The sequence below is a fragment of the Gorilla gorilla genome, chromosome 7 (assembly GCF_029281585.2).
Source record: "Gorilla gorilla gorilla isolate KB3781 chromosome 7, NHGRI_mGorGor1-v2.1_pri, whole genome shotgun sequence".
Classification (NCBI taxonomy): Eukaryota; Metazoa; Chordata; class Mammalia; order Primates; family Hominidae; genus Gorilla; species Gorilla gorilla.
This window is the reverse complement of record NC_073231.2, coordinates 47,363,707-47,389,635: the sequence shown is the minus strand read 5'-3', so window position 1 is coordinate 47,389,635 and position 25,929 is coordinate 47,363,707. Positions and strand designations below refer to the sequence as shown.

Sequence of the window (25,929 nt, the reverse complement as noted above, 5' to 3'; positions counted from 1 at the left end):
CACTTGTTTTTAAGTCACAAATCATGCCATCTATCAATGGCTCTAATTCCACTTTAAAAATGACTGTTGCCAGTTTACAGAGCACTTTCGGATGTATTTTTCCATTTAACTCTGATGTCAATCCTCTGAGTTTGGAACCATTATTTCCAATGAGACAGATAAAAAAAGAGGCATAGAGAGGTAAAGAATCATCCCCACAATCACACAAAGCTACTCAGTGAAAGAGGTAGATTAAATGCAAACATTCAGATGAGTTAGATTTTCACTTGGTATAGTGGAAAGATAACACTGGATAAGACTATCAACAACCACAACTATTCATTGAGTCCTTCAACCACCAAACACCTCTTTAAAGCAGGTGTTGTTATTCTTACCTTACAAATAAGAACATAGGAGTAAAGTGTCTAATCGATTTGCTCAAGGGTAAAGAGAAATTGGTAGAGAAAGAATTCGAACCTAGGCCGGGCATGGTGGCTCATGCCTGTAATCCCAGCACTTTGGGATGCTGAGGCAGGAGGATCACTTGAGGTCAGGAGTTCATGACCAGCTCGGTCAACACGGTGAAACCCTCTCTCTACTAAAAATACAAAAATTAGCCCGGCGTGGTGGGGGCCCCTATAATCCCAGCTACTTGGGAGGCCAAGGCAGGAGAATCAGTTGAACCGGGAGGTGGAGTTTGCAGTGAGCCAAGATGGTGCCACTGCACTCCAATCTGGGCAACAGAACAAGACTAATCAAGAAAGAAAAGAAAACAAAAGAAAAAAAGAGAAGAGAAAAGAAGAAAGAGAGAGGGAGGGAGAGAGGGAGGGAGACAGGGGGAAGGAAGGGAGGGAGGGAGGGAGGAAGGAGGGAAAGAAAGAGAGAAAGAAAGAAAGAAAAGAAAAAAGAAAGAAAGAGAAACCGAGAAAGAAAGAAAGAAAAATTCAAATCTAGAACTCTGACTCCAGAGCCTGAAATCCTAACTGCATGGGATTCTGCTGTCCAGTATGATAGCTACTAGTCATACTTGGCTATTTGAGCACCTGAAATGTGGCTACTCCAAACTGAGATGTGTGTAAGTGTAAAATACACACAGGATTTTGAAAACTGTTTTTTTAAGTAAAATATCCAAGTTTTAAAATTACATGTTGAAATAATAGTTGGGATATATTTATAATATTAAAATTAACTTCACCTGTTTCTTTCTATGCTTTTTAATGTGGCTCCTAGAAAATTAAAAATTACATATATGTGGTTCGTATGCTGCTTCAAAAAGTAGAGGCTGTTCATGGTTTTCTTTCTTAGTGCTGTCAAGGTCAAGGTACTTCCTGTTATTTCTCTATTCAAGGGTAGAAAACATCACCAGGGTGCATTGTTTTATTGGGCATTGGTTTACTTCTAGGGGGTGGAAACGGGATTCTTCCCCTAGGTCCCCAGCTGTTTGTAGTCATATTCTTTTACTTACACACAATGTTATTGCTTTTGCTTTTGGGAGATGTGTTTTATTAAAAATAATGGCTAATCAGGGACTTGTTAATGGCATACACTAGAAGGTTTTTTGTCTGTTTTTTGTTTGTTTGTTTTTTGAGATGGAGTTTCACTCTGGTTGCCCAGGCTGGAGTGCAATGGTGCAATCTTGGCTCACCTCAACCTCCGCCTCCTGGGTTCAAGCGATTCTCCTGCCTCAGCCTCCTGGGTAGCTGGGATTACAGACATGCGCCACCACGCCTGGCTAATTTTGTATTTTTAGTAAAGACGGAGTTTCTCCATGTTGGTCAGGCTGGTCTCGAACTCCCGACCTCAGGTGATCCGCCCGCCTTGGCCTCCCAAACCGCTGGGATTACAGGCACGAGCCACCGCACTTGGCCTTGTTTTTTGTTTGTTTGTTTGTTTTTTTAACAAAACGATCAAACAAAATGACCATGGAGAGTCAGTCCTGGGTTCCAGTTTTCAACTAACTGCATTTTCTTGCAGAGTGAGCCCGCACCACCACAGTGCCTGTATTCTGTATTCTGTCAGACCCAGGCTACACACGGATCCTGTAATGCATAAAACAACTTAAAAAAAGTCTCAAGAGGCTACAAAGATATTTTAAATACGTTAAAAGCTCTAAATGATTAGAACTGCCTAAGATAACGTTTCTCTTCCTGAAACCTGCTTTGTTTTAAACTCAAAACATTCCTTCAGTCCTTCAGCATTGCCTTATTGATTCTGAAAAGGGAGGAAGTCTTCATGAGTAGGAGTGTGCTTCTTTATCATTATTATATACTATGTCCACTACCTCGAAATGGAGTGGTTCATTTTATTTGTATGGTTTGGTAGCTAGCGACCCTGGTTCTATATTGGAATCACCTAGAGATACTTTGAAAAACACATATGCTTGAGCCTTGCCCTTAGAAATTCTGATTTAGTGAATACAAAGTATAACTCAGCCAGCTGAGAACATATGACGTGCGGTCGAGGTTGAGAACTATTTATGAGGATAGCGAAACTAGTGTTTTAGGCCCTGTAAAATTTACTTTAAAAAAAAATCAGTTCATACCCAGGTACTTCCCCTCCGCATCTCTGTTCACACCTTTTTAATGAAATCCCACTGGCTTAGACACTCTCCCTATGAAACCGCCTTTGCAAAAATCATAACTGAGAAATTACAGTGAAAGAGGTCTGACCTAACCGATACTACCTTTCTTCTAACATTCAAGCTGTCCATTCCTAGGTGTAGGCCAAACTAACTTTGGGAGGAACTTAGTTTATAGTTTAGCTTTGAAACAAAGAATATAACGGCGCTTTCCCCCAAACAAACCCCCTTCCTGCCTGGGGACTAGACTGCCTTTGCAGGACTAACAAATTAGCTACAAGATTAGAAGTTATGGTTTAGCAGTCATGAAACTGGAGGCTGCAAGATTGTAAACCTCCCCAAATGGCTCCTGGGAATAAAATCACTATTGTAAAACCTAAGATCAGTGCTTGAGATATTTTGCAGACCCTGCACTCAATGCATCAGCTGGCACCACCCAGATCAATAAACAGGCTCATCTAGTCTTGTGGCCTCCATCCAGAAAGTGACTCAGTGCAAGAGGACAGTTTTGACTCCTTACGATTTCATCTCTGACCCGACCAATTATCACTCCTGACTCACTGGTCCCCTACCCACCAAATTATCCTTAAAAACACCAATCCTTGAGTTTTCGGGGAGATTGATTTGAGTAATAATAAAACTCTGGTCTCCCACACAGCCGGGTCTGCATGAATTACTCTTTCTCTATTGCGATTCCCCTGTCTTGATAAATCAGCCTGTCTAGGCAATGAGCAAGGTGAACCCGTTGGGTGGTTGCACCCCCACCAAACTCCTATTAGGGTTACTGTTAGCATCACTCATTAGTCTGATGTTTATGTACAATGTGTCTGTGTGTTGCTTGTCTTACCAACTGGTCTATAATTCTTTATGGAGAGGAGTAGTATCTTTGTATTTACCATGCACCATCGTAGCGCAGTACATTTCACATAATAGGTACTCAATAAAGGATGTTTCAAAAGTACATATGTAGTTTGGATATTCACGAGACATTTATAAATGCAAAAATAAAGCAATGTATATAATTCATAATGAGACCATTAGCTTATATTAGCAATGGGATAGACTAAAATATGGGTTAAAACACAATTATTTAATATGGTAGACATAAGAATTTAGGAAACTTATAGATTTCAAAGTGTTGTTTAGGAAATAGTCCAAATCAAAAACAGTCTTGGGAAATGCAACAGCATGGGGAATGTCATCTAGGCTTTATGGGAATCTTTCCACAGTATCTCTGACTACTGGCATCCAGAATCATAGAGGTATACTTACCTGGCAGGGGAGATACCATGATCACAGGATCATTAATGATTCCAGTGGTGAGAAATCAGTACCTGGCAGTAGAAATCGGCACTTTATTGTGGGAAAGCCTGAATGATTAGGAACCATGTGGGATATGAAGTCAAATCTGCCACCCCAAACCTTCAAACTTTGGTTTCAGGTTGTGCTCTTAGGATCATCACAAAACAGATTGAATTTCTCCCCTCATAACAGTCCCATTAAATGAGGTAAAGTCAACTATACTTGCGAGTCTTACTCCATGAACTCAGGTTTGCAAGAAACATAATTTTACTCAAGGGATGATTTTTAAATCACCGAAATCACACAGGATTCTCTTTCCTAACCCACTCCAGCGCAAAGGCACTACCTCCCAATACCATCCCATTGGGGGTTAGGGCTTCGGCATGTAAATCTGGGGAGAAAACAAATATGCAGTCCATAATACTAGGTTCATAATGTGCTGTAACCCTTATTCCCTTAGCCTCTATCCCCATTCCACTGTATTATTTCAAAACAGACCTTACTTCCCATGGGACAATTAGAGCCTGAAGAAGAGATCTCTTCTGATGCATCATCATTTTTCCTGGCAGCACAAATAGTCTGCTTTTCCTGCTAATACTAATTGAGCACTTACTATTTCCCTGGCTTTTTTTTTTTTTTTCGGTAGAGATGAGATCTCACTATGTTGCCCAGGCTGGCCTCAAATTCCTGGGCTCCAGTAATCCTCCCACCTTGGCATCCCAAAGTGCTGGGATTACAAAATGAGCTACTGTGCCTGGCTGAGGTTTCGTTTTGAAATCTTTTTTTTTTTTTTTTTTTTTTTTTGAGACGGAGTTTCGCTCTTGTTGCCCAGGCTGGAGTGCAGTGGCCCGATCTCAGCTCACCGCAACCTCCGCCTCCCGGGTTCAAGCAATTCTCCTGCCTCAGCCTCCCGAGTAGCTGGGATCACAGGCATGCACCACCACGCCCGCCTAATTTTGTATTTTTAGTAGAGACGAGGTTTCTCCATGTTGAGGCTGGTCTCGAACTCCTGACCTCAGGTGATCCGCCCGCCTCAGCCTCCCAAAGTGCTGGGATTACAGGTGTGAGCCACTGCGCCCGGCTGTTTTAAACTCTTTACATTTACCAAGCCCTTTAATCGTGCAGGTATTATTATTATTCACATTATACTGACAAGAAAACTGAGACATAATTTACCCAAGGTCACACAGCTAGTGAGTAACTGGTAGGGCATATTCCAACCTAAGCATTCTTAATACTAGAATACAGTGCCTTAGTTACTCAACACTTAAACTGTACCACCTTAAAGACAATAACAAGAAGTGTGTGAAAATGTGGAAAGGCTTTGATGATGCTGGATGCGTTATAAACAGAAAGGCTTTTAAAATAAACTTTTTATTCAATTATGACACACATACTGAAAAGTGCATAAACGATGTTCAGTGAATTTTCATAAAGTGAACCCACATCAAGGAACAGAAAACGGAGCCGGGCGTTGTGGCTCAGGCCTGTAAACCCAGCACTTTGGCAGGAGGATAACTTGAAGCCAGGAGTTGGAGACCAGCCTGAGCAACAGAGCGAAATCCTGTCTCAAAGGAAAAAAAAAACAAAAAACAAAAAACAAAAACAATAACCAGACCACCCATCCCCATTTAGAATTTCCTTTTGTGCTAAGTTTCAAAATTCAAAATAAGCATTCACTTGTTTTCTACAAACTGCATTCTGTAGTCGATCTCAAACCTTGATTGAGATACATTTCCATTATAGTATACTCTTTCTAGAGCACTGATCTCAAAATGTGGTGCCCAGCCAAGTAGCGTTAGAATTTCAAATTCAAGGATCCCAAGCTAGACCAGCAGAACAGGAATTCTGGGAGTGGAGCCCGGCAATTTGTGTTTTAGCAAGCCCCCAGGCTGATTCTGATGCATCTTAAGGTTGGAGAAGCATGGATATTGTCAGTTGTAATAGTTGTTGTTCGTGATCACGTAGTAACTGTTAGATGAAAACTAGGGTTTAAAAGTGTTACGCTTGTCTAATAGTGACAAGTTCTCATTACTTATCTCTTTCTGAAATAGGCTGCAGGCAAATGCGTTTTCATTTTAAATAACCGTGTTGTTGTTCCAGTCAAGGTTGCATTTTACAAGGAATAAGGAAGATAAAGACGCCTCCTCCTAACCTAATCTCACTCCTCGCTCAGTATGGAGTCGTCCGGTTTACCTACAAAGCCCTGCCCTAGACTGGCGGCAAATTCAACGCCCAGAGGCCGGAACAGATGTCGGCCAATCAGAAGCCGGAACAGGTGTCGGCCAATCAGAAGCCAGGCTTGAACCGCTCGCCTATGTCCCGCCGGCGGAAGAGACTCTCCGCGGCCACGCCCCGCGCCCTCGAATGCGAGCCAATCGTTGCTCGGCGCCTGAAGGGGCAGTACCCAAGCGAGCCATTTAACATGGCGGAGGACGTCTCCTCAGCGGCCCCGAGCCCGCGGGGCTGTGCGGATGGTAGGGATGCCGACCCCACCGATAAGCAGATGGCAGAAACAGAGAGAAACGACGAGGAGCAGTTCGAATGCCAGGAACTGCTCGAGTGCCAGGTGCAGGTGGGGGCCCCCGAGGAGGAGGAGGAGGAGGACGCGGGCCTGGTGGCCGAGGCCGAGGCCGTGGCTGCCGGCTGGATGCTCGATTTCCTCTGCCTCTCTCTTTGCCGAGCTTTCCGCGACGGCCGCTCCGAGGACTTCCGCAGGACCCGCAACAGCGCAGAGGGTGAGGGCAGACCGCGTCCGGGCCGGGACTACGCCGGGGGCCGATGCGGGCTCCGTGGTGCGCGGCAGAGGGCTGGTTCCCTACGTCGCCGAGGGAGGTCGGGAGAGAGGGTCTGCTGCGGCCGATTAGCTGGGAGTCCGAGGCTCCGGGCTGAACTTTGTTCGAATCCCGGTTCGCCCGTTGTCAGCACCTGAGTTTTTCTCAGATTGATTTCCTCTTCGATAAAATGAAAATAAGACCCTGTTCAGGTTTGATGCAAGCATTAAATGAGTTAAAATATATACAGTTCCACTCAACCCAGTACCTTTGTCTCTTTTGGCGCTTTCTACTCAGGTATTCCTGTAGTAATATTCAGCAGTCCCTGTGGCCTCCAGTGACCCCCCAGGCATCAGTGTTTTATGTTAATTTGTGAGCTATTAAACCTCATTTGACCTGCTGGCTCTACAGCAGTTACTTTTATTCTGTATAGTCTCAGAATAAAAGTAAATGTTGGCCACATGCCTGCAAGTCCCAGCTACTTGGGAGCCTGAGGTGGGAGGATCGCTTGAACCCAAGAGGCAGAGGTTGCAGTGAGTCGAGATCGTGCCACTGCAGTCCTGCCTGGGTAACAGAGTGATACCCTGTATGAATAAATAAATGAATGAATGAAACTGTTCATGAAATCTGCTGCACCCCGCCCCCGTCCCAAGATGGGGTCTCACTGTCGCCCAGGCTGGAGAGTGTAGTGGCGCCATCACAGCTCACTGCAGGCTCGACCTCCTCAGGCTCAGGTATCCTCCCGCTTCAGCTTCTGGAGTAGCTGGGTCTGCAAGCGTGCACCACCACCCGCAGCTGTAAGATTACAGGTGTGAGCCACCGCGCCTGGCCTAGTGTAGCTTTTTGAAAAACAACAGAAAGATGTTCTGGTACTTCATTCATAGTTGGCGCTAAAGTTACTGTGCAAGTATATATTTATAATAGTATAATTATGCTATTTAATAGAATTCTTAGAAAGACATTTTGACACGTTTCATCTTCACCATAATCCTGTGAGTTAGGCAAATAATCTTAGTTTTAAGGTACTGATAGGTTAAAAGGGAGTGTTTCAGCCCCATGCTTTATCTTCCAGTTCAAGGATCTTTCCTCTGTATTGCGGTTAACACTGGAGCCAGGGATAATTAACATTAAGTAGAAAGTTAAATCCTGGAATGAAGCTAGTTCCTCAGAATTCTCTTAGAGTTCTCTTAGAGTTGGAGACATCAGTATGAACTGTTTAGCTCATGTAGGTATAGATGACTTAGAAATATTTGCATATGCATGTGTTGACATAGGTTACTATACAAATATGTATTTCCTTACTCTGTCAGATAAAAGGGCACAGAAGCAACCTAACTCTAGTAACAATGAGTACACCTAGCACCCAGATCTTGTTTACAACTAAGTTTAGTTTAAAGACCTCACTTGGCTTTATTGTGATTCTGGATTCAGGTAATACTTTATTCCATAAAATAAGTGCTCAATGAATTGAGCAGTTGGGGGTTGGCTTTATAGACAGTAAGGACTTAAGGAAGCTGAAACAGAACAAAAAGAAGATTGGTTATTTCACAGTTACTTGTAAGGCTGGGACAGGGAGACAGAACAATAGATCCATGGGATGCAGAATGGATGTTGTGTTATCAGGCATGAAAGCAACAGTAATTTCCTTGTACGTACGTCTCCCTCAGAGCTCTTGAGTGGTTAGGCGCATTATCAATGAGCAATGGTATTTTGAAAGGAATGTTTTTTCCAAGCAGTAGATCTCAATAATGGGCTTAAAATATTCAGTAAACCATGGTGTAAACAGAGGTACTGTCATCTTGTTCCATTTCTAGAGCACAGGCAAAGTTGATATATCATTTTAAGGGCCTTAAGATTTTCAGAATGAGAAATGGGCAATGGGTTTAACTTAAAGTCACCAGCAGCATTAGTCCCTAACAAGAGAGTCAGCCTGTCCTTTGAAATATTGAAGTTAGGCATTGACTTCTCTCTGGCTATGAAAGTTCTCTATGACATCTTCTTCTAATATGAGGCTGTTTCATCTACAATGAAAATCTGTTGTTGGCTGGATACAGTGGCTCACACCTGTAATCCCAGCCCTTTGGAAGGCCAAGGTAGTTGGATCACTTGAGGTCAGGAGTTTGAGACACCAGCCTGGCCAACATGGCGAAACCCCATCTCTACTAAAAATACAAAAATTAGCTGGGCATTGTGGCACACATCTGTAATCCCAGCTACTCAGGAGGCTGAGGCACGAGAATCAATCACTTGAACCTGGGAGGTGGAGGCTGCAGTGAGCCGAGGTCACGCCACTGCACTCCAACCTGGGTGACACGGTGAGACTCTGTCTCAAAAAAAAAACAAAATCAGTTGTTTAGTGTAACTACCTTCATTTGTGATTGTAGCTAGATCTTCTCAATAACTTGTAGCTTTTACTTCAGCACTTGCTGCTTCACCTTGCACTTCTATGTCACAGAGATGGCTTCTTTTCTTAAACCTCATGAACCAACAACCTCTGCTAGCTTCCAACTTTTCTTTTGCAATTTTCTTACCTCTTTCAGCCTTCTTAGACTTGCTCTGGATTAGGCTGTGGCTTAAAGGAATGTTGTGGCTGGTTTGATTTTTTTTCTATCCAAGTCAAACTTTCTCTATATGAGCAATAGGCTCTTTTACTTTCTTATCATTTATGTGTTCAGTGGATTAGAACTTTTAATTTCCTTTGAGAACTTTTCCTTTGTATTAACAACTTGGCTGTTAGACACAAGAGGCCAGTGTTTCAGCCTATCATGGCATTTGACATCCTTTCCTCACTAAGCTTAATCATTTCTAGCTTTTGATTTAAAGTGAATGACTTGCAACTCTTCCTTTCACTGAAACACTTGGAGGGCATGTAGAGTTACTCATTGGCCTAATTTCAATATTGTTGTGTTTCAGGAAATAAGGAGGCCTGAAGAGAGGGAGTAAGGGGAAGGGCTGGTCAGTGGAGCAGTTAGAACACACACAATATTTATGGAATAAGTTTGTGTCTTATATGGGCATGATTTGTGGTACTCCAGAACCTTTACAATAGTAACATCAGAGATTATTGATCACAGACCACCATACAGATACAATAATAGTGAAAAAGTTTGAAATATTGCAAGAATTATCAAAATGTGACAGGTACAGGTACTGTTAGAAAAATGAGCCGGACGCGGTGGCTCATGCCTGTAATCCCAGCACTTTGGGAGGCTGAGGCGGGTGGATCACGAGGTCAGGAGATCGAGACCATCCTGGCTAACATGGTGAAACCCCGTCTCTACTAAAAAAATACAAAAAAAAATTAGCCAGGCTTGGTGGCGGGCACCTGTAGTCCCAGCTATGCGGGAGGCTGAGGCAGAAGAATGGCATGAACCTGGGAGGCGGAGCTTGCAGTGAGTGGAGATGCACCACTGCACTCCAGCCTGGGCGACAGAGTGTGACTCTGTCTCAAAAAAAAAAAAAAAAGGTGCCGTTAGACTTGGCTCAAGCTGGGCTGCGGTAAACTTTCAATTTGTAAAAAACATGCAATCTGCAAAGCACAATAAAATGAGGTATTTCTGCACCTATCCTTCGTGGTACTCATTAAAATTTTAATTAGTTACTTATATAACTTTTTGTTTAATTGTGTCTTCTCAGATTAAAACCTTCATGGGGGCAGAGACTGGCTATCTTAAGTCATCACCTCCTAACACAGGCTGGCAGTAGATGTTCAGTAAATATTGAATGGCTTGTGTTTAAATTCTATATAAATTTTGTGCTCTCTTAAAATCCTGTTAAATTCTATTATGACTGTGTATGGTCCAGATAATCTCTGGTGTAGCATAAGATTATGTTAGAATTGAGGGAGGAAATTGGGTAAAAATATATTTGTCTTATATGCCTAATTGCTACAGAACTGCTTTTCAGTTTGCTAGTTATTTAAGTTTTTTATATACACCAACCAAGCCCTGGGTTAAGTATAATGGTAGTAGTGGCACCTTCAGGTCTTAGGTTAGACATTATTTCCTCAGAGAAGCCTTCCCTGACACCTCCTCTGTGCAGAAGATACTTAAACACACAGATTTCTTGTTATATGCTTCCAAAGCGTTCTGTACTTGTCTTTTTAAAGTTTTCACCACGTTTACTTCAGTAGTTCAATTGCTTGTCTCTCATTGCTACATGGTAAAAAGCTCACTGTGGTCCAGGAGTATGGCTTACTTGGTATTGTATGTAGTCACTGCCTGACTCAACATCTGGGTGGGCATTCAAGTTTTGGGGAGGTTAATATTAATAGGTTTTAAAATACAACTTTGTAAGCTAAACAGACTCACTTAACTGAAACCTAGATAGAAATAATATAAAATATTTTCTATTATATGAAATGTTTCTAGGTATAAGTTTCCAACCAATGATTTTACACATTTTACAGTTTGTATCTAAATCTTTTTTGTTAATGTAGACTGCTACTTTTGAAAGAATTTTCAACAATTTTTATTCTACATGTGAAAGTTATATTTTGTAAGAAATGTCTTCATTGCTATTCTTTTTTTTTGTTCTGAATTTTAATCAGATCTTAAATGTACAACTCTAAATTTATGATAATTTTTACAATATGTTTGTAGCCTATTACTCAACAAACCACACAGTGGCACTACTGGATCAAGTTTGATTTTAATAAAATTTACTTTTTTTCTTTTTTAGCTATTATTCATGGACTATCCAGTCTAACAGCTTACCAGTTGAGAACGATATACATATGTCAGTTTTTGACAAGAATTGCAGCAGGAAAAACCCTTGGTAAATATGTGTTTTTATTTTATATTGGAAATATTTCAGTCTGTTTCTAATGTAAGACAATGGGAAGAAACAGACGTTTTTGGGGGAAGTTTGCCTACACGTGTCTGGTGCATAGGGGTGTTGGGGGTGTGTGTGTGTGTGTGTGTGTGTGTACACATACAGTCATATCTAAAGCAAGTAAAAGAAATGTAGTCCCTGTCATCTTAGAACATTGGTTCTCAAACTTTAGCCTGCTCCAGAATTACTTAAAGGACTTATTAAAAAAAAAAACATAGTGCTGAGTCTCCCTAACTCTCATGAGTTTCAGATTCAGTAGGATGGGTATGGGGCTCTGAAATGTACATTTCTAATAAATTCCCAGGTGATTCTGATGCTACTCTTGGGGAAGTGTGTTTCATTGACTCTATTTGCTAACTTTGTGGTGACTCCAATCATACACACTCTGTTTTTTACTGGCAACTATTATATTTGAAACCTTTTATTTGAACTTGATGCCAGCACTTATGTAAGAAGTACAGTTTATAGCTGTAATCTCTCTCCCTTGTCTCTGTAGTTCCATTTTAGATTGTAATGGGCAAGGCTGATTCAGTTTATCAGTAATGGCTGGTATTTACAACATGGTCATTTTAAAAGGCTATGTGATGCAAATAATTTTGTATTTAGATTGGTTTTTATAATTTACAAAATACTTTTCCAACAATCCTGAGTAGTGGGCAGTACTTACATAAAACTGCTTGCTTATTGAAGTGTTGTCTTACATAAAATACCAGTGTATTAGCACCACTGTCAAGGCCCTCACTAAAGTAGCTCTGGCTGATGTAGTCTGCTTTGTTTGGGGGGTGAGGGTAGGTCTGGAGTTGGTGCCAGGACCATAAATGGATAGAACTAGATAGAGGCAGAATAGTTGTGAAAGAGACAGAGCCATAGGTAGGCCTGGGCCAGTTGCTGGAGAAGTAGCAGGCTGGAGCAAAATTCCAGACCATGCAGACTATAAGTTGAACTGTTGTTAACAGGGTTGTTTTCTAAATTAAGGTGGAAAAGTATTCTAAAGTGCCTGGCAGTGCTTTACACATAGCAGTTGTTCAGCACATCTTAGTTGCTTCCTGGATAACCTTTTCTCCAAAAAAGGCGGGGGGGGAATCCAGATTTTATGTGTGATCTCATGGTTTAATCTTGGAATTTACCAGGATACTCTTTTGGATATATCTTAGATATAATAGGCCAGGGTCAGCTGTCAAGAATCAATATATTTCACCATAATGCACTCAACTGAGGCAGCATTTAAAATTTTATATATTGGATTTTTGGCTATACATAACCCTTTTGCTTTTTTTTTTTTTTAATTTTGCTCTATAGTGGCACTGCCTAATAGAGATATGTGAGTCACATGTCTAATTTAAAATTTTCTAATAGCTATGTTAAGAAAAGTAGGCCAGGCATAGTGACTCACACCTGTAATCCCAGTACTTTGGGAGGCCTAGACAGGAGGATCGCTTGAGCCTAAGAATTTGACACCAGCCTAGGCAACATAGCGAGACCCTGTCTCTACAAAAAATTTAAAAAATTGGCTGGGCGTGGTGACTCACGCCTGTAATCCCAGCACTTTGGGAGGCTGAGGTGAGCGGATCACGAGGCCAGGTGATAGAGACCATCCTTGCTAACATGGTGAAACCCCGTCTCTACTAAAAATACAAAAAAAAAATAAAAATAAAAAGTTAACCACGTGTGGTCCTCTGGAGACTGAGGTAGGAGGATCGTTTGAGCCCAGGAGGTTGAGGCTGTGGTTAGCTGTGATTGTGCCACTTCACTTCAGCCTGAGTGACAGAATGAAATCCTGTCATGAAATTTAGAAATTCCCATTCCAGCAGGTGTAGCTAAAAAATAATTTTGATAATCTTATTTAACTCAATATTTCTCAAACACTATGTCAACAAGTAGTCAGTGTAAAAAATGTTAGTAAGGCCAGGCACATGGCTCACACCTGTAATCCCAGCTCTGGGAGGCTGAGGTGGGCGGATCACTTGAGCCCACGAGTTTGAGGCTGCAGTGAGCTATGATCACACCACTGCACCCCAACCTGGGCAGCACAGCAAGACCCCCATCTCTTAAAAAAAATCAAATGAGATATTTTACCTTTTTTTGGAGTAAGTCTTTGAAATCTCATGTGTACTTTATATTTAAGGTGCATCTCAATTCAAACTAGCCATATTTTAGCTGTGCAGTAATCATGTATGGCTAGTAGCTACCATATTGGGTTTAGTCTCCTACCCCACATAGGTTTGACAAGATTGGACATGTTTGGGGTGATGTGGCTGTAGACCCCCACGTCGCTCTGAAATACAGCAGATATCTTAAAGGGGAAATGCTTGTCATCCTCCTCTTATGGAACTTTAAGCTTTTTTTCTTTTTAAGCCAGGGTGTCTCTCTGGCCCAGGCTGGAATGCAGTGGTGCCATCATAGTTTATTGCAGACTCAAACTCTTGAGCTCAAGTGATCCTCCCACCTCAGCCTCCTGAGTAGCTAGGACTACAGGTGCACCATCAGGCCCAGTTAATTTTTTAATTTTTTGTAGAGACGAGGTCTCATGTTGTCCAGGCTGGTCTTGAACTCCTTGCCTTAAGTGACCCTCCCGCCTAGGCCTCCCAAAACTCTGGGAGACTTAATGTGCCTTTCCACTGCAGCCTATTGCATTGTTCTGGAACTCAGCACATGTCTTGTGAAGAAAAGCCAATCATGTTTGCAGTTCCTCTAGTTTCCAGTCGATGTGCCAGCCCCAAGGAAACCGCCAGAAGCTGTTCTTATTTGTCTTTCTCCAGTAAATAAAGTCTCTCTGGCTGGAGTGCACTGGATCCTCAGCCTTATCCAAAATCAGCAAATCGGCAGCTCACCTCAGAAGGGATTCTCTCTGGAATTTTAGTTCATCTCATTTTCATTGCTTCCATGGCTATCCCATGTCTTTAGTAATGTGATTTTGGAGTTTATCTGACTGTTTTCTAGTTGTAGTGTGAGTGTTTTGTTTGCTGGAGTATATACTACATCCCACCTGGAAGTGAATGTCTGTACTATAAATTTTTTGAAGCTAAGATCTAACATACATTTTTCTGTATGTCACATTTATAAGAAGGAAGGCAGATAAGTGAGAAGGGTTAAGTAATGTCAGTCAAGAAATACTTATTTGAAAGTGTGTGTTGAAATTAGTTCTTGAAAGAAAGCAAGCAGATGAAAAATGAGGAAGAAAAATTAGGCAGTCTACCTTTGCATTTTCGTTTCACTACTTTTGAGGCACAGTAAGTGATATTTAAGTGTCTTGGTGTCTGCTTGTACTACTTGCTTGGTGTGTGACCTCTAGCTCTCAGATCTTACTGTATAAAACAAGTGCCACAGTGCCTGACACTCAGTGTTAGTTACTAGCATGAATATCTTTTGTACACCTCTTTCTTACCTTATGCTGCTCCATTTTCCTGAAGTGTTCTCCTTCCCATCCTTGTGGTCTACACTTAGTTTTCATCTGTTTATCCTTAATGCCCCAATTTGGATGACTTCTGTTTCATGAGGGATTCACTTCTGCTATTCCTACTTAGAGTTAATACCATGTTCCTCAAATACACTAGACTCTGCTTGAGAATTTAATCTCTGGGAGATGGGTATAGGCATCAATATTTTTTTTCTTTTTTTTTTTTTGAGACAGAGTCTCACTCTGTCACCAGGCTGGAGTACAGTGGCGCCATCTTGGCTCACTGCAACCTCCACCTCCCGGGTTCAAGCGATTCTTCTGCCTCAGCCTCCTGAGTAGCTGGGACTACAGGCGTGCGCCACCATGCCTGGCTAATTTTTCTATTATTAGTAGAGACAGGGTTTCACCATGTTGGCCAGGATGGTCTCAATTTCTTGATTGGCGGATCTCATGATCCGCCTGCCTTGGCCTCCCAAAGTGCTGGGATTACAGGCGTGAGCCGCCGCGCCTGGCCATGCATCAATATTTTTCAAAAGCTCTTCAGATGTTTCTGAGGTATAGCAAACATTGAGAACCATTGGCATAATGCACAATTCCATTAAAGTACCAGTTATATTGGTTTGTCTGCATGTCTTCTTCCATAGCTAGGATGTGAATTCCACAAGGTCAGGAACTTTTTTTTTCATGTTTGTATCTTAAGTACCTGACACAGAATCTGGAATATAAAGAGACTTAGTATGTGAATGAATATATTTTTATATCTAAAATGTTGGAAAAACAATTTGGAGAGGACAACAGGAAATAAAGTAAAAATATTTGAAACTACGAATATTTAAACTGCATGCTTACTCTGGTTTTTCAAGGAAAAAAGGATGTGCTATTTAAAATTCTCTTTATTCAGTCGGGCTCGGTGGCTCACGCCTGTAATCCCAGCACTTTGGGAGGCTGAGGCAGGTGGATCACCTGAGGTCAGGAGTTCGAGACCAGCCTGGCCAACATGGCAAAACCCCGTCTCTACTAAAAGTACAAAAATTAGCCCGGCATGGTGGTGGGCACCTGTAATCCCAGCTACTTGGGAGGCTGAGACAGCAGAATCGCTTGAACCCAGGGGGCGGAGGTTGCAGTAAGCCAAGATCGCGTCACTTCACTCCAGCCTGGTCAAAAGAGCAAAGCACCGCCTCAAAAAATAAATAAGTAAAAATAAAAATAAAAAATTCTCTTTATTATGCTTATTTGTTGCTATGGATCTACAACTGTGCTAGGAATTACAGGGATTTAGAAAAATACACTTAAGTGGCTTCTGCCCCCCAAAATTTGAAATATTATGCATTATAGAGTAAGAAGTTTTTTGTCTTCAAGACACTGTAAAAGCTAATAGGGTTGTTGAGGTAAGTATAAAGTACTGCAAGGCATTAAAAAATGAATAATGATACAAGAGTTTCTTTTTAATTAATGCAATGCTCATGAATTTTTGTGTCATCCTTCTCGAGGGGCCATGCTAATCTCTGCATTCTTCCAATTTTTATATATTTGCTGCCAAAGCAAGCACATACAGGAGATTTAGAGAAAGGAAATTTCCTAGTCTCTTAGCTGCTGGGGTAAGGACAGCATTCAAGAAAGAGGTGCAGTTTGCACTATGCCTGTAAGAATTGCTAGATTTTGTCAGAAAGAAAGTATAAAAATGGTAGTCTATCCACATCCTCAGATGTGGTGTGGGGGTGGGGGGAAGGTAGTCTAGACAAAATGAAAACATTAGCATTATTTTGAAAATAAACTATAGTTCACCTGGATAAGACTCTTGATTTCCATATACAACTTCATAAACTTGGTCCTCACCCAGGCTTCCTATGATAGTAAATGTTAGCACCATTTATCCAATTATTAAAACCCAAGAGTCCTCCATTTTTTCCTCATGCTCTACATACAGTCCATTAGCAGATTCTATTCTACATTCAAAATAAGTTCCAAAACAGACAGACAACTACTTGCCTCTTCCATCATCTTTCTAAGAGTATGCATCCAGCTTGCCCACCGACCTTCCTCCTGCCCTTTGTATTTGTTTTTTCAAGACAAGGTCACGCTGGAATGCTGTGGTGTCATCATCGCTCACTGAGCCTCATACTCCTGGCTCAAGCAGTCCTCCCACCTCAGCCTCCCAAGTAGCTGAGACTACAGGCACATGCCCCCACCTGGCTCTTCCTGCCCTTTGAACATCAAACTCCTCCTCAGGACCTTTGCACTTGCCATTCCCTCTGGAATGTTTTTCTTCCAGATCTTTGTGTGACTGTTCCTTCTGCTTCACATTACGCTCTTCTCAGCTCCACTGTCACTTCTTCAGAGAGGTCTTTAACCTGTCTGAAAGAGCTTCCCTCTCCCCTACCATTCTTCATTTCCAGAACCTTTTTTCTTTTTTCTAGCCCTTACTACTCTGAAACTGTATTGTTTACTACTCTGAAACTGTATTGTTTACTACTCTGAGACTGTATTTATTTCTCATTAGCATGTGAGTATCATAAGAGCAGGATTTTGTCTTATTCACTGAGCCATTCCAAGTTTTTAGGCGAGTGCCTATATATACTGAGTGATCAATAAATATTTATTGAATGAATTGTAGACTGTAGATGCTAGACATGTAAGACATTATCATGAAGGCTCTTGAATGTCCGAATGGGTTGTTGCTGTGTAATTTGCTAATTAGTTATCAGCTGTTGTGAGTCTTTGTTCTGAATAACTTGATCACAACTCTTTTAGGAAAGCTTAATAATAGTACAACTATTATCTCATTATATATTCACATAAATTCTGTGAGATAGTATTTATTGTCACCATTTTATAGGTGAGAAAAGTGGCCTGTCTTGAGGTTTGTTATAATGCATTAGACTTAGGAACCACTTAAGAATTCTGTTGCTATATGACATGTTATGTAAAATAGTTTACTTTCGTTCTTAAAATTCATGTTTTTGTAAAGAAAATCTTCAAATGTTTGTAATCTCATCAACCTTTTTCCATTTGAAATTGATCTTAATGAGCAAATTAACTTAGAAAATAAAATCACTTCTAAACTGGTATAAACAAGAAGAGTACCTAGCACATAGTATACACTCAGTAAATATTTAGAGGAATGCATTATTAAAAACTGACAAAGTTCTACTTAGCTTAGCTTTCTGAGTTACTTATTTTTGTTCTGTTTTTAAAAGATGCACAGTTTGAAAATGATGAACGAATTACACCCTTGGAATCAGCCCTGATGATTTGGGGTTCAATTGAAAAGGAACATGACAAACTTCATGAAGAAATACAGAATTTAATTAAAATTCAGGTATGAATAAATTACTTTTATGCTTATTATATTTCTAGAAAATAAGAACATTTAACATTTAAAAGAAATTAAGAGGAACCTAGTAGAAGTTGAGCAGTAGTAAAATTTAATGTATTGTTTCTCTTCAGAAATTTGACCTTTGGTTTATAGTCTTAACATGAGCACTGGGGGCTGGAACTTAATGTGCCATACTTAAGCATATGTTGCCCCTATGTTGTGGAAAATTTAAAAACCAGGGGTTTGTGCACTCCCAATTGATACTTAAAGATTATGTAAAAAGTAGATAATATTTTTAATTAATGGTAAATTTTAGATTTTGTAATCAAGAATATATAAAATTTTAACCAAGTAGGGAGAATTTTAGTAGACAGTAAGTAGCCCAAAACGTCATTCAAAGATACAATAGCTAGCAGTCAAAGCAAATACTAGGTACTTTCTTAGTTAAATAAACTTTCTCTTTTGAGAATTTTAAAAATTTCTTTTCAGGTTGGATAAAAGAAAATCCAGGTCATTCCCCACCTTCCCAATAATTAGTGTGGTGATTGTCAAGTAGAATTAGGACCTGAGGAAAAGAAAATGGGCAGAGAAACGACTGCTTCCTTTATGAATTCAACCCAGAGCAAAGAGATTTGTCATGTTATTGCAATCTTTTAGGCTGCTAGAGAAAGCAAGTCTTTCTTAATACACTACTGTAAAGTCAAATGGGTGACAAAGTTTATAGCAAACATTTAATATATTCCTTACTATTTGCCAGGCACTGTTCTAAACTCTTTCACATAAAACTCTTACGTCCTCATAACAATCCTATGAAATAGGTACTATTGTTTCCACCATTTTACATATAAGGTAACTGGGGCACCAAGAGGTTAAGTAGCTTACCAAGTTTACATAGCTACCCAAATGGTAAGTGGTCCTGTTTTACCACATTACCAAAAATGCCAATGCATGAAAAAAATGATCATTAAAAACCATCTAGCTTCTTAGGTGTGTATTAGATATTTTCCAGGGATCTGACTAGCAAATTTTATGTATCCTAATCATCACAAACATCATCTACCTCCTCTCATTTCCCTTTTACTCAAAATTAATATTTAGGTGGGTCCTAAATGTGTGTGGTATGGCTTCTAATTTATTTATTAATACATACTTTTCATTTGGTCTAAATTAGAGATAGAATGCTGGGCATTTATGAATAAATGTGCATGGGACCAGTGCAAATTTTTCATGTCATTTCAAGCGACACTTATTTTGTCTTTGAAAAATAATTTTATATCATTTATCAAATTAAAATTATTAAGCTACATAAAAATGTTCTCAACAGAGGATTTCAGACTTAACTGAGTTATCTTAATAATTAAATAACTATTGGGTATTTTTAAACGCAGTCTAAGGTTGGTATTTTTCATCTTTTAGGCTATAGCTGTTTGTATGGAAAATGGCAACTTTAAAGAAGCAGAAGAAGTCTTTGAAAGAATATTTGGTGATCCAAATTCTCATATGGTAATTATTTAAATTAAAACCATAGAATTTTAGAAGTGTTTATGTAGAGTGAGGAAAACTGAAAGAAAATTGGAGGAGAAAAGAAATGCTTTATCTTTTAAACAGATAGAATAATACCATGCAATAGAAAAACTACGCAAGTCACATATGTGATTTAAAATTTTCTAATAAGCTGGACGCAGTAGCTTACACCTATAATTCCAGCACTTTGGGAGGCTGAGGTGGGAGGATCTCTTGAGCTCAGGCATTCGAGACCAGCCTGGGCAACATGGAGAGATCCTCATCTCTCCAAAAAGAAGGAATAATAAATAATGAAAAATAAATAAAATTTTCCAGTAGTCATATTAAAAAAGTAAAAAGAGGCCCGGTGCAATAGCTCATGCCTATAATACCAGTACTTTAGGAGGCTGAAGCAGGAAGATCATTTGAGGTCAGTAGTTCAAGAGCAGCCTGGGCAACACAGCGAGACCCTGTTCTCTACAAAAAAATTAAAAATTAGGCAGGTGTGGTGGCGCAATACTGTAGTCCTGAGGTGGGAGGATTGCTTGAGCCCAGGAAGTCAAGGCTGCAGTGAGCTATAACGCTGCCACTGCACTCCAGCCTAAGCAACAGAGAGACACCCTGTCTCTAAAAATAAATAAATAATAAAATAGTATAGTATTTGCATATAACATATGTACATCCTCCTGTGTAGTTTAAATCATCTCTAGATTATGTATAATAACTTACACAATGTAAACAGTTGTACTGTTTAGGAACAAAAAGATACAAAAAAGTCTGTATGTGTTCAGTACAGGTGCAATTTTTTTCCCCCATACATTTCGTGGAACAAATATATGCATTTCTTTTGGGTTTATATGAAGAGTAGAACTGATTAGTCATAAGATGTGTACATACTCAGTTTTAGTAGATATTGCCAAACTGTTCTCCAAAGTAGTTATGTCAGTTCCTCCAGTAGTGTGAAAGAATTCTAGTTGCTCCACACACCTTGTATCTGGGTTTTCATTTTAGCCATTCAGGCAAATATGTAGTGCTATCCTGTTGGATTTTAATTTGTTTCCCTGATGAATAATCAGATTGAGCACCTTCCCTTGATAATGTTAGTAGATAGAGTTGGAGAGTGACTACCTTAATCCAATAAGGAACCTGGGCCTAGTAGAGAGTAGGTTGGGCAGTTTTGGCAAGGCTTTATCTATCTCTAATTTAACCCTGTACCTGGGGTATAACCCTTCAGAAATTTCAGCCAATAGCCTGATATGTCTATTGGGTTTCCTACCCTTAATATTTTCTCCATAGCACTATGAGACTACTGAAAATTCTACTCTGCTTATACCTCCCAGAAGAGGAAAACTTAATGGCCAGGAAGTATTAAGAGGTTAAGATAAGTACTTAACCTCACTAGTATTAATGTTGCCTCATTAGGGCAATATTAAGTACTATATTGAAATACCACTTTCCATGCCTCAGACTGGCATCAATTAAAATGTCTTAGAATATCAACAGTTGTCTCAACAAATTGAGAAATTATTGTACTGCCTGCCATAACTTCCTTTCAAGACTATAAATTGGTACTTCTTCGGGAGATCATTTTAGCAAAATATTTTAAGCATGCATTCCAGCAATTCCACTTCTAGACAATACCTTAGAATAGCTGGTTTCACTTTTAACTGCATATTTTAAAAGCCATGAAGCTTTAAAGGCAACCAAAAACCAAGGCCTTCCTGAGACAGTTGCTCTGGGATTGAGCCTAAGAATTTTTTTAAAGTTCTACATTTTTTATTGTGCAGCCAGCATTGAAAAAGCTACTGTCCAAGAAAAACACATACAATGCACAGAAGATAATGTAGAAAAATGTTGAAGAGCGATACAATAATTGCAAGTAGCCTAAATCCCTCAATAGGCTTGAAGAATGGATGAATAAGTGATGTTTTTGATCAGTGTAGTACTTTACAATGGCAAAAATAACTACTTCTAGGAATATCAGATCAGCATGGATAAATGTTGTAAACATAGAGTTGAGTGAAATATAGCAAGTTTCAAAAGAATACGCATCATACAACACCATTTGTAGAGTTAAAACCATGCTAAGCAATGCTACATATTTGTGGATACATACATATGTAGTGCAAGTAAAGGAATTCCTGGGAATGGTGAATTCTGAATTCAGGGTAATGGTTACAGTTAGGAGAGGAAAGGGAATACAATCAGATTATGGTAGTAAACAGTGATTTTTAACCATATTGATTATGTTTTATTTCTTTAACTGGGTAATGGATACTCTGGTTTATAATACATATCTTTTTGAATCTTTCTAAAATGTAAAATATTTTTTAAAATGAGGAGAGATCAGAAGTCAGAAAAAGGTACATTGGCATGCCATTTAAAACTTAATTTTAAAAATATCTGTGTCTCTTGAGTTTGTAAAGTGATTTCAGTTAAATAATATATGACAAAAATCCTTGTATCTGTAACTTTGTGTGATTTATGTTAATATATTTCTTCTGTTTTCTTTAGCCTTTCAAAAGCAAATTGCTTATGATAATCTCTCAGAAAGATACATTTCATTCCTTTTTTCAACACTTCAGCTACAACCACATGATGGAGAAAATTAAGAGTTATGTGAATTATGTGCTAAGTGAAAAATCATCAACCTTTCTAATGAAGGTATACATATTATTCAAGAGTGACTCTAATAATAAACTTAAAGGAAACGTTATAATAAACGAGAATACTTGAAATAGAAATCCTTTAAAATTAATCAGAATTTTTCATTGTGGTTTTGTAGAAAGGTGTGGTAAAATGTTACATTTTGTGGACCTAATTAAAAGATTTATGAGTGATATGTACTTTTGTAACTTTTCAAAATTAGTTTGGGAAAATTTTCAAAAGAAAAAGTTGAAGGGAAAACTTAGAATGAATTAAAAATAAGAAATAGGCAAAAGCAAATATTTTAATTTAAGTAAATTTTAAAGACATTTTTAAACATATTTTTGGGGAAAAATAGAATTATATTAAAGAAGGGCCTTTTAAAATTTTTCTAGGCCAGGCGCGGTGGCTCATGCCTGTAATGCTAGCACTTTGGGAGTCCAAGTTTCAGGAGTTCGAGACTAGCCTGGGCGACATGGTGAAACCCCTTATCTACAAAAAAATACAAAAAAATTAGCTGGGCCGGGCGCGGTGGCTCACGCCTGTAATCCCAGCACTTTGGGAGGCCAAGGCAGGTGGATCACACGGTCAGGCAGATCACACGGTCAGGTGGCTAACATGGTGAAACCCCGTCTCTCCTAAGAAAATACAAAAAAATTTGCTGGGCGTGGTGGCAGGCGCCTGTAGTCCCAGCTACTCAGGAGGCTGAAGCAGGAGAATGACATGAACCTGGGAGGCAGAGCTTGCAGTGAGCTGAGATCGCGCCACTGCACTCCAGCCTGGGCGACAGAGTGAGACTCTGTCTCAAAAAGAAAAAAAAAAATAGCTGGGCATGGTGGCATACACCTGTTGTCCCAGCTACTTTGTGGGGTTGAGGCTATAGTGAGCTGAGGTTGAGCCACTGCACTCCAGCCTGGGTGACAAAATGAGACCCTGTCTCAAAAGACATTTCTGGTCAGGCGCAGTGGCTCATGCCTGTAATCCCAGCACTTTGGGAGGCCGAAATGGGTAGATCGCTTGAGCCCAGGAGTTTGCGACCAGCCTGGGCAACATGGCAAAACCCCATCTCTACCAAAAAAATAGAAAAATTTAGCCAGACATAGTGGCACACGCCTGTAGTCCCAGCTACTTGTGGCAGCTGAGGCAGAAGGATCGCTTGAACCCAGGAGGTTGAGGCTGTAGTGAGCTGTGATTGAACCACTGCACTCCAGCCTGGGTGACAAAGTGAGACTTGTCTCAAAAAAAAACACATTTCTGGTCAGGCGCAGTAACTCATGCCCGTAATCCCAGCACTTTGGGAGGCCAAAATAGGTGGATCGCTTGAGCCCAGGAGTTTGAGACCAGCCTGGGCAACATGGCAAAACCCCGTCTCTACAAAAAAAATTACAAAAATTTAGTCAGGCATAGTGGCGCATGCCTGTAGTCCCAGCTACCTAGGAGGCTGATGTGGGAAATCACCTGAGCCCAGAAGGTTGAGGCTGCAGTGAGCTGTGATTGTGCCACTGCACTCCAGCCTGGGTGACAGTGAGACCCTGTCTCAAAACAAACAACAATAAAATTTTTCTAATAACATTTTATTTTCTGTCTTGGCCTCCAAAGTTTTAAGTTGACAGTGTTATAGTGGAGCATCTTGATTGATCTGAGATAGTTTTTATTTCAAAATATCTAGAATTTTTATTTTTATTTTTTTCGTGCAGCCTTTTCTCTTAAAATTGCCTAGAGAGCATTTTGTCTATCAAATATATTTACAAGGAAAGACCACCTTCGTAACGCTGATAAACCAAGCAGATAGCTAATGTAGCTGCTGGCAGTGTCATAATTATTGGTGAAAATAACAACACAGTGCCCTTCATTGGCCTGTGAACAGATACATTGGCTATGACTATCAAAGAATTACAAGGCTTAATTTAATGCTATTTGTTTAAAATGGCTTATTGCATTTCTTCCTGTCCTCCTACCTCCACGCACACCATTTTTTAAGGCAGCGGCAAAAGTAGTAGAAAGCAAAAGGACAAGAACAATAACTTCTCAAGATAAACCTAGTGGTAATGATGTTGAAATGGAAACTGAAGCTAATTTGGATACAAGAAAAAGGTTTGTAATTTAATCAATTTGTATATTTTTTGTTTTATGAATGTTCTGTCTTTATGTAAAATTGATGTGAGTCTTTATTAAAAATAATTATTGAGTAGAATGTTATCTTGCTGATTAACATTTAGGTATCTGGAGTACTGTAGAGTTATTTCATGACTTGCGCAAATTATATATGCTAAGCAAAAGTAGAGAATAAGAAAATATTACAGTTTAAATAATGTGGATAGTTTACCATTCTTACTGGGGGTATGCTTAGGAACAAGGGTGAGGTTGGACTCCTGGGCCCCTTAGTTGTGTTTAGATTCTACATGTTCTCGTTATGTGATTCATGTTTCACTGTACTAAGAGTCTAGTATTTTAAGATATTATTCATATATCTTCTCTAAGCATAAGCTCACTGCTTCATCTGGTGCTCAACTGAAGAAATAGTGATTTGCTTTAATACTGGAGGAAAACAAGTTGTGTCAGTCCTATATATTGAGAGATAGTTGTTAAGTCTCCAAAATTATTTTTTCTTTAGGGATTTTCAGGGGTGATTTTTGTCTTTTGTTTTAGAAGTTTAAGTATCTTCCCCTATTGAGAAAGATATAACTCTTAACATTATAAAGATCTTTTCTGTTGAACCCATGGTCTGTTTTCTCTGTTCTTCTACCCTTAAACCAAGGCCAGATAATCAAATCTCTGTGGTCTCTGGGTGGGTATATTTGGAAATGGATGTAATATTACTTTCTTCTTGTGACCATGACCTAAGTGTTGCAGGGACCCCATCTTAACTACTTATTTAGAGGTGGAGATTGGGGTTCAAGTTGGATCTACACTGCATTTGTCACATCTTAGGACTGAGGTTCTGTCATCTTATAGTGGCCCCTCCTATTGTTCCTGCCTGTCAAAGCATGACTTGTTCCTCACTGGTTCATCTCTCCAAAGGCTGTACTGAAGTCTTATTTCACATTGATGTACTTTTTTCTAAACTCCAATTTAAGAAGTAGAGATTCCATTTTTATTGGTCCAATTACTTCCTTTTGTTTCAAAAATCAAAGTTTAATGATACTAATACCCAATACATTCTTGTGGCCAAGCCATCCTGCTCATGATAATATTGCTAATACCACGGTTCTTACAGATAATCATGAGCACACTTCCTGTGGACTCTCCTTATATAGTACTACCCACTTATTTCAGATGCTCTCCTAGACACAAACACAGTGCAATCCGTGTGTACCAAACAGAACTCTTTATGTTCTCATTTGCCTCTCTACACCCTGCCTCTCTTTAACCTCACACATCCAGCTGCTCTCCAAGTATTAGGAACCCCACCTCAGAAATGCTTCTCCAATCTATTTTTATCTATATAGCTTTGTACCATTCAAATCCATCCTTGACATAACTTCCAGAGTTAGCTTCCACAAAAATAAATCTCTTTAGATCACTCACTCCCAGCTTAAAAACCTTTTGGCTCCTATTTCCTACTAGATGAGTCAGAATTTATTGGCATGGCTTATAAAGC

The 25,929-nt window shown here is 39.7% G+C and overlaps 1 protein-coding gene and 1 pseudogene across 5 annotated transcripts in view; one reads left to right on the top strand and one right to left on the bottom strand.

Annotated features, from left to right (window-relative positions):
• Positions 1-6,185: 6,185 nt before the first annotated feature.
• The window catches only part of TERF1 (telomeric repeat binding factor 1), a 38,585-nt gene continuing 18,841 nt past the window's right edge, over positions 6,186-25,929 (top strand). Inside the window, exons 1-6 of one of the 5 annotated variants that reach the window (XM_031013863.3) lie at positions 6,186-6,597; positions 11,314-11,409; positions 18,061-18,182; positions 19,596-19,682; positions 22,197-22,346; positions 24,310-24,422. In XM_031013863.3, coding sequence (XP_030869723.3) covers positions 6,285-6,597; positions 11,314-11,409; positions 18,061-18,182; positions 19,596-19,682; positions 22,197-22,346; positions 24,310-24,422 — 881 coding nt within the window. In that variant the 5' untranslated portion in view covers positions 6,186-6,284. The remainder of the gene's footprint in view (positions 6,598-11,313; positions 11,410-18,060; positions 18,183-19,595; positions 19,683-22,196; positions 22,347-24,309; positions 24,423-25,929) is intronic. The other 4 variants (XM_019032706.4, XM_055349260.2, XM_031013864.3 and 1 more) reach the window with 4 other exon arrangements.
• Positions 16,309-16,408, bottom strand: LOC115935659 (uncharacterized; annotated as a pseudogene).